Genomic DNA, 9,183 nt, shown 5'->3' on the forward strand with positions numbered 1-9,183 from the left:
CGTGATATAATGCCGTCTGTGTCCTATATGCACAATGAATGTACTGGCAGTATTCTAAAAGGTATGACATTTTTTACCTATTCTTTTTGAATGCTACATTATAGCTTGTCACTTCTTATTTATTTTTCTCCGATTCCCTTGCACATATCTCATATTTTTCAATTATGTTTAAATAATGGCTCTTTATTTATGGTCAAATTTTCAAATTTTGTTGGATTTCTTTTGTTTTCATAATAAAAGGAAGGAAAAATACATGATATTTTGAGTTGGGGTTCTTCTTTTGTACCATAACTTTATTTTTATCACTAATGTGGTGATGCATAATTTTTTATTGTAACCAATATCTTGGAAAACATATCTCTTTTTTGTGATAATAATCTAATTCAGGGATCACTGCTGTGCAAAAAAAAAAGTGTATACATACATCTATTATAGCATCAACTGTTGAAAAATTGTTTCTGCTTTGTTGATTTGTCTTATATTTTAAAGTTCAAGTCATGTATCTTTATTTATTTACCTACCTTTTTGTGTCTAGAAATAAGATATAAATATGTATTCTTTAATTTGATTAAAGAGTTTCGGACAACTGCATTAAAAATCTGTTGGAAAATGGAGGATGTACTGCATATTGATGCTCCTTTAGATCATGCTTCAATTCAGATTTTCTTCAACCAAAATAGGTTGGTATTAGAATAGTAATGTGATGAAGAGTATTGCTTATTTGCTCTAGTCTTTTATATTGTTAGTATTAAAATAGTAATAATAATAATAATATTACAGTGAAAAATAATAATTATAGTATTAAAATGCTAGAAACATAAAATTAGTATTGATATAGTTTTTTCATGAGAAAGTAAAAAATTAGGGTTTTCATAACAATTTTAAATTCAGTTTCAAATAATGTAATATATCATCATGTAATCTAAAAATAAAGTATATCCTATTTAATATGGATAACATGTGACGTTATTATTGTGATATTTATTGTTATTAGTTTTGCACTCATAACTAATAATTGTAGAGTCTTGAAATACATAAAGAAAATGGTGATATTTATAATTAACATTTAGTATATGATAAAAAGGATTTTTTTTACTTATTATTGTTATTATTATTTGAAAAGGATTTAAACTTTTAATAGCTGACAATTAATTTTAGTATGCCTCTTCAGATACTTGACAGAATTTAGTGTATACAGGTTTATATTTATTATTTAAAAATAACTTCTTTTCGTTCTCTTATAATTTTTAATATATATACTTCTCTTGATGACATATGTATTTTTGTATAATAAAAGGTTAAATATGCTTCATGATAATTATCTGCAAATATTTAAATCATAGCTTAAAGAATTTGATGGGTCACGTTCAAGGCAAAATCCAAAAGTCACAATTAAATGATTTTTCTACTCCTTATATTAGACTCGATTCTCTCCCTCAAGAATCACTCGGACTCAATGTTTCTCAATTTCAATCTGTAGCTTGTGATCTCCAACATTTTGCAATTTGCGCCATCTTCCCTGATTTTCTTTTTTCACACTTCTAGTGATTTCATTTTTTTTCTTTGGATCGGATTGTTTGTTCCTGATTTTGTTAACATTTGCTGCTGCTATTTATTTAATCATTATAAAAAATCAAACAACTAAATGGCAATGTATGCAGGTACAAATGGTTCCAATAGGTAAATTACTTAGTATAAAGTTCCTTAGATTTGTCAACATTATTTAGATTTCATGACAATCGGTAATGGTACGTATCTTTTTTTTTCTAAGTTGTATTTTAGCATCGTGGTAAATAGACATATATTTTACTATAGTGACTGAAATGTCTATGTGTCCTACAGTAGATATCCTCGATCTCCTTACTATGAGAAGACCATGAGATATTCAGACATGAGCGCAAGTCGATTAGTAAAATATCCTTAATGAAGTCAGTTCTTTTTTTAAGAAACTTACGAAATATTAAGTTTGTATTTATTATTGGTTATGTAGAAAACCCCTCCTGAATCCCTAAATATGAAATATTCATTACAGTACTTGTCCACTAAGTTTGTTGCATATCTGAAACCATCTGGGCAAGGTTCTGTGTGAAAGATAACTATACAAGTTAAAGAGGAGGGACAAGCTTATCCTGAGATTAGCCTCCATACGGGACCATCACATACAGTTGGAGATCAAAAAATTTTAATTTCTACTTAAAAATGGCTATTTATCTATTATTATGCAGAAACAAATATTTTTGTTTATGTGTTTCATTGTACTGGACATGTTTTTGTTTTCTTTTTTTTTTCTCTGAATATTTGACAACCTATGTTTTAAATTTGCCAAATAATAGGTTTTTTTTTCATTCTGAATCCTTTTAATACTGTTTTAATTTGTCAGTGGTACATCAAATTAATTGAGATCTTTTTTATCTGCATAAAAAAATTAAGTTTGTTATTTTTTATTATTAATATAGTGTATGTATTCTTATACAATGAAAAACATTATATATATCATTATAATTATCTGTAAACAAAAATTTTTTTATACTGGTATGTAGTACAACAACAACAACAACAACAACAATAATAATAATAATAATAGTAATAATAGTATTACAATGGAAAATAATAATTATACTATTAAAATGCTAGAAATATTAAAATATTGTCGATATAGTATCTTTATGAGAAAATAGAAAATTAATTTTTTGATGAAGTATTTTAAATTCAATTTCAAATAATATAATATACTATCATATAATCTAAAAATAAAATATATCCAATTTAATATGGGTAATATGTGACATTGTTATTATTATGATATTTATTATTATTAATTTTGCATTCATGGTTAATATTTACATAGTTTTGAAAGATATAAAGAAAATAGTGATATCTATAATTAACATTCAATACAACATAAAAAAAAGTGGTAAAATTTTTAGTTATTATTATTATCATTATTGGAAAAAAGGTTTAAACCTTTTTTAGCTAATCATTACTTTCAATATGTTTCTTCAATATTTAACAAATTTCAATAAATACAGTTTTGTATATAAAATGTAAAATATAAAATTTTATTTGGTAAGTGAAAAATAATTCATATATTTAAAGCACTTTTTTATCCGTTATAATTATTAGAAGATCTATTAAAAATTAAATATAAAAAAATTGATCCCTATATTAAATGTCTTCTTAATTAGATAAAAATAAAAAAAATTACTTTGTAAGTGAAAAACCAAAAGCAGATGAAGAAAACCAAAAGCCATAGTCCCTCACCCCTTCAAAAAAGAAAAAGGAAACAAAAGTGAATCTGGTGACCCTTCTTCATCTTTCTCTGACTTCTCACCTCATTCAACCAAGAAACTCTAAGATCCAACTTTTTTCACAATAAACCCGCATAACCTCCTACCACAGAGTCGTCGACTACAGTGCATGCCAGCACCCGCGACTCGTCTGATAACAATGTTCCCAGTAGCTTCTTCGCAGACAGTATTTTTTCTTTTGGGTTGTTGACAAATTGAGACTACAACAAAGTAAAGTTTTACCCTAATCATTGTACTCCCAATACACAACTTTTTATTCGTTGTTTCTTCTTTTGCATGTCTTTTCTGTGTTGGTATTTTTCCTTTCATTAATTTGATTAAGTGAAATTTTGGATTTTGAAAAGATTGAGTTCATAAGTTGATTTTTCAAGTCTGAATATGCGGAGTCCAAACATATTTTGTGACAAGGTGGAATGTTGTTTTTTGAAATAACTCATTTGTACTGTTACTATTATTATCACCTTTTTTGTTATAAAAAAAGTTACATTAATAAAAAGTTACTATTGTTGATTTCTTTCTGTTTGTTTGCAGATAAACCAAAGAAGTTTTTTAAATACTGTTCTCCCAACATGAGTGTTTTTGCATGTAGAAGTGATCGCAAAAGGTAGACAATGTATTATTTGTGTTTTCTATTAATGATTTTTTGTTCTGTGTTGTAAACATACTGAATGGAGTTATTTTAGGCGTTTTTCTTTGGCACAAAACAACATTGGCCAAAACAACATTTGCCACTTGATAAAGAATCAAGAATTACATTCGGTGCATACAAAGGACGGATACACATTTAAATTAATATATAATTTGTGCTTTTTTTTAGTAACCATATAAAAACCAGATAAATTACATGTAACAAAATTAATAAAATCTATCATAATAAATTAAATGTATGTGATAAATATTTTTTTTAGGATGATGTGTTGGTTCTAGATAGAATAATTGCTAGATATGGTGCTGAGTTGAAACATGAAATTATCCTAATTGATCTCTGTGACAATTGCATCAAGCTTAAAATAAAAACTCGAGGAAAAAAATCTAGATACCTTCACCTGAAGTAGAGAAGTTACTTGCTTTCTATAACTTCAGAAGCATAGTGAGGATTTGTTTAATGTATGTCACAAGTGGAATATTTTTTATGGCTTCTTTAGATAAGCGAAATAATCCAATCTATATGAATTTTTATGAATCTCAATATGTAAAAGATATTATTGGGATATCTTTGTTAAAAGTTATCCAGGATAAATTAGGGTTAAACTACTTTGATGCATTGGATGATGTTGTTTCTGGTATAGAGGATAATGGGATGCATGAGAATTTGAAAAGGTTAGAATTTACAGTTTTTTTTAATTATTGTTAATTTTGTACATGTTATACTTCAATTATTATATTTGTTAATATATATTTTTTAAATATGTCTATAATTCATTGTATAATATCATGTTGCTATTTGCTTCTTCGGTTGTCTGTTTTTTTTTCAATTATTATTGAATTTTTTTCTCTTTTTTTATTAATAGCACTTGTAGTCCTGAGATGCAAAGAATTGTCAAAAAGAATTCAAAAACAAGCGCTGTTCAGAATAGATCAAAGACAAAAAAGAGAGGGTATGTTCATTTAATATTATACTAGTGTTATATGAGTTCTTGATTTTGTCATTCTCTGTATAAACTAATTAGTAGTTCAGTTTGTTATAATCAAAATGTATTAGGTAGAAGAATTACTTTCTATTTTAGAATATTTTGTATAACATCATTTTACATGTTTGATTGTTACATTTTTAATTTGATGACATTTTTTTTTATAAATTATCATTGAAATAAAAAGATACGTTGTTCTACATCATTGCAAGACATTGACTAAGCATGATTTCAAGGCTGATCGAGTTGTAAGTTTGCATAATGATAGTTTCATATTTATTTGTTACTTTAATTTTTTTGGAATTAATTTTATTTATTTATTTTTTTTGCAGTATATTCCGAATCAATTTGCTAAGTTACTAATTGAGTTAGGAGAATAAAAAAATTGGAAGTTCATTGTTGAGGAATCAAAGATTACTACAAGCTTTGAAATGCATGTTTTGAAAAGTAAAGGCAAAGAACGAGGATACGAAATTAGTCCTAAATGGAAAGATTTTGTGAAAATGCACAAATTTAAAACCAGAGATTCATGTGTGTTTGAGATGGTTTCGAAAGAGGATAAGCTGATTCGAGTTTCTGTAACTAAGAAGTAGTACATTAGCTGGTTTGAAACTTTTTTATGTTATTTTGGGATATGTATTATGTTTTGAGGTTTACGCTTTTCATACTTTGAAAGTTAATGTGCAGTGGGTGAATTTGTGACTTAATCTATGTAATCTTTTGTTATATGGTGTGAATAGTTGCTCTAAACAAAGAGGTAGTATTTGACTTTGTTTTATCTTTTCTTGTAATGACAATCAAATTATTATGGTTTTTTTTAAACTATAATATTGAGATCAGGTATGATTCTTTGTCCAAAATATTTTAGATATATTAAATAGTTTATTTTTCAATATGTTCATAAGACTGTAATCCCATGCAACTGCACGGGTCCTCATGCTAGTTTAGTAATAATGAAGGTTTATAGGGTGTGTGTTTGATCAAGTTAGAATGTTGAACTTGATGTCATATACTTGTAACCAATTACTAAAAGATACCTGCTGTGTAGCAATAATTGAATTTCTTTTGTAAAGACACGGGATTTTTTGAGAAGATTGGATTCCATATTCATTGAATTGTGTTTTATCTTTCGTGCATTGATGCACTGTGTAATGTGTACTGTAGAATTCTTTATGCATTGGTGTTACAGAAATTGTGCAAATGGTGACCTGTATAGTCAAATCTTTATGGTCCATACAGGTGCTTGATACTCATGCTTATAAGGCACGACAAAGAGAGTATGGTTTGAAGGTCATAAACATTTCTATTTTATGACCTTTAATGGAAGTGAGGTATGAGTCACACCTATGTCTGCTTACTACATTGTATAGTAGTTTTTATGATAGTATTTGTTCTACTCTGCTAATCACCCGTGCTTAGTTTGTTAGGTGATAGATGCAAGTGTAAAATGAAACTTGGGCCGTTTGATTAATCATAGTTGTGATCCTAATTGTCAAACTGAAAAGGTTAATATACATGTGTTATTGTTTCCTTTTTTATTTTAAATATCATTGCATCTTTAAGCTGCTTATTTTTTATAGTGGTTTTTACTTGGAGCTAAGTTATATATGTTAGCATATGTATTTGCTGGAAATATGCATGTTGCATGCATATGAGTATGTAGATGTATGTTAATTAGTACAGGTATCGTTTGAGATTGAATGTTGATGTATGGTTTTTGATATGTATTTGCATGATGTTGGATTCTGTGGTTTGTTATGTTCTTGCTTAGTTAGAGTTGACAGTAGAACGGGCGCATATCCGACGTGAGGGAAGAAGGAGCGTTTGGGAGATGGCATCATGTAGTAGAGTAGTTCATGAAATGGGATGCAGGAATGGTGATGATTCGAATCCGGCTGGTGAAATGGCTACAGTGACCGGCGATGAGGAGGTACGAATTATGTAAAATTGAAGAGCACGATGTTGGGTATGGGTGTGAGGTGAAGAATTTTTTTAAGGGTTTCTTTTGAGTTATTCAAAATTTATAAGCTTATGTGGAAGGTATTTAACATGTCAACTTGTGAATTCGTGCAGGAAAAAATGCTTGACATAGGAATGGAAGAGGATGAGTTTGAGGGTTTCGGCTATAAGCAGAGTGAAGGCACTACCAACACGATATCTAATGCAGGACGGGTTACTGTGGCAGATGTACTTAAGATGGAGTTCAATAGTCCAAAGGAAGCAACTATTTTCTATGAAGAGTATAGTAGGGCAAAGGGTTTTGCGATGTGACAAGGGGAGAAGTTGAAAAATAAGAATGGTGATTTTGTTCGTTACACGTATCTGTGTAATAGACAAGGGTTCAGAGACAAGAAGTGGCTAGAAAAGGTGGATCAGAAGAGGGAGCACAAGGTGGTGACTCGTTGCGGGTGTCCTGTGGAGATACGTATTAAGTCTAAAGGGGATAGTGGGAGATGGTTTGTGTCTCGTTTTGTGGAGGAACATAACCATGAGCTCTTGCCTATGAAGTAGGTGGACTATCTACCTACACACAGTAAGATGTCTGATGTTGATATTGCACACATGGAAAGCATGAGGCAAGTTGGGATATCAATTCCAAAGATCTATGAGTCTATTGCTGCACAGGTGGGTGGTTTTAATTTGGTTCCATTTACAAAGCGAGATATGTACAACGAGGTTAGGCGACAAAGGGCGATGGAGAATGGTGACGTGAATGCTGCGTTGAGGGTTTTGGAGGGTGCAGCCCAGACGGATGAGAAATTGTATTGGAGGTACGAGGTTAGTGAGGGGCAGCACATGTACGATCTATTTTGGAGTGATGGACGAAGCCAGGATGATTATAAAGTATTTGGAGATGTACTAGCATTCGATGCAACTTACGGGCAGTACAAGTACAATCTGCCAGTAATTGTTTTTTCTGGGATTAATCATCACAACCAGACCTGTGTATTTGCAACTGCGATGGTTTCATGCGAATCAATTGCATCATATGTATGGGTTTTAAGAAATTTATTGGAATGCATGGGGGGTAAAGCACCCACAGCGGTGATAACTAATGGCGATCGATCAATGCGCGTAGCTATTCAGGAAGTGTTTCCTAATGCTCACCACCGCTTATGCGCTTGGCACCTCCTGAAGAATGCGACGGTTAATGTGTGTAAACCCCAATTCACATCGTTGTTTAGACATTGCATGCTTGCCGATGTTGAGGTTGAGGAGTTTGAGTTGCTTTGGGATGCCATGCTGGAGGAGTGTGGGGTTAGGGAGTTAGAGCGGGTCAAGGACGTATACGAGAAGAAGTCTTCATGGGCAACTGCTTACATACGGGGCAAGTTTTATGATGGGCTCCGCACAACATCTCGGTGTAAGTCGTTGCACGCAAAGTTAGGCAGATTTGTGGAAAGGCGATACGACATACTTGAGTTTGTAACCAATTTTCAATGATGTGTAGACTTTTTGAGGAACAATGAAGAAGAGCTTGACTTCCGATCATCGTACGGGATGCCAGTCTTCAAACGCAGTTCCTGGAGTTAGAAAAGTCAGGGGCAATAAACTTCACACGGAAAATTTTCTCAGGATATCGTGAGTCACTTAAAAGGTGTGTTCGGGTCACCATATTGGAGTGCATCGAAGGTGAGGATAGGTGTGTGTATGTGACACAGAAGTATAGAAGACCGAATTCACGGTGGGATGTGGTTCATATGAAAAGGAAAGAGGAGTTTTTTTGCAGTTGCTTGAGGATGGAGTCATTCGGTTTGCCTTGTGTTCACATACTAGCAATTTTGGTTAGGTTAGACATTGATTCCCTTCCTAAAAGTCTGGTGTTGGCGCGGTGGTCCAAAGCAGCGAAGGAAGATCTTTGTTACGAACTGTTAAGCAGCCAATATGGTGATGCGGGTGTTTTGTATTGGAGTAGATTGGGTGCATTCCTCCAGCACTGCAAGCGGTTAGCAAAAGCAGCATGTATTAGGGATGAGGACTTCAGGCAGTATTTAGCTAAGGTTGTAGAGGATACGTGCTTGCTTGAAAAAACAAATGGACTACGAGTTGCAGTTTTTGGGACCGGAGTTAGCAACAGTGGGGGAAGGGTTAGGGATCCTGTTAGTGTCAGGACAAAAGGCACAGAATGTGGTAATGAACCTCTTGGGTCTAGGGGTATCAAGCGGTGTAAGTGCAGCACATGTGGTTGTCTTGGTCATCGAAGGACCCGCTGTCCCAATACTCCACCGACATCAGCACCGTGA

The 9,183-nt window shown here is 31.9% G+C and overlaps 1 protein-coding gene across 1 annotated transcript; it reads left to right on the plus strand.

The window, feature by feature from the left end:
• LOC107620061 (protein FAR-RED IMPAIRED RESPONSE 1-like) lies at positions 7,478 to 9,183 on the plus strand. The gene is made up of 3 exons (XM_016322283.1): positions 7,478 to 8,303; positions 8,391 to 8,468; positions 8,516 to 9,183. Exons 1-3 carry the CDS (start codon positions 7,478 to 7,480, stop codon positions 9,181 to 9,183), a joined length of 1,572 nt encoding a protein of 523 aa, XP_016177769.1.

Source organism: Arachis ipaensis, chromosome B10 (genome assembly GCF_000816755.2).
Source record: "Arachis ipaensis cultivar K30076 chromosome B10, Araip1.1, whole genome shotgun sequence".
NCBI classification, from domain to species: Eukaryota; Viridiplantae; Streptophyta; class Magnoliopsida; order Fabales; family Fabaceae; genus Arachis; species Arachis ipaensis.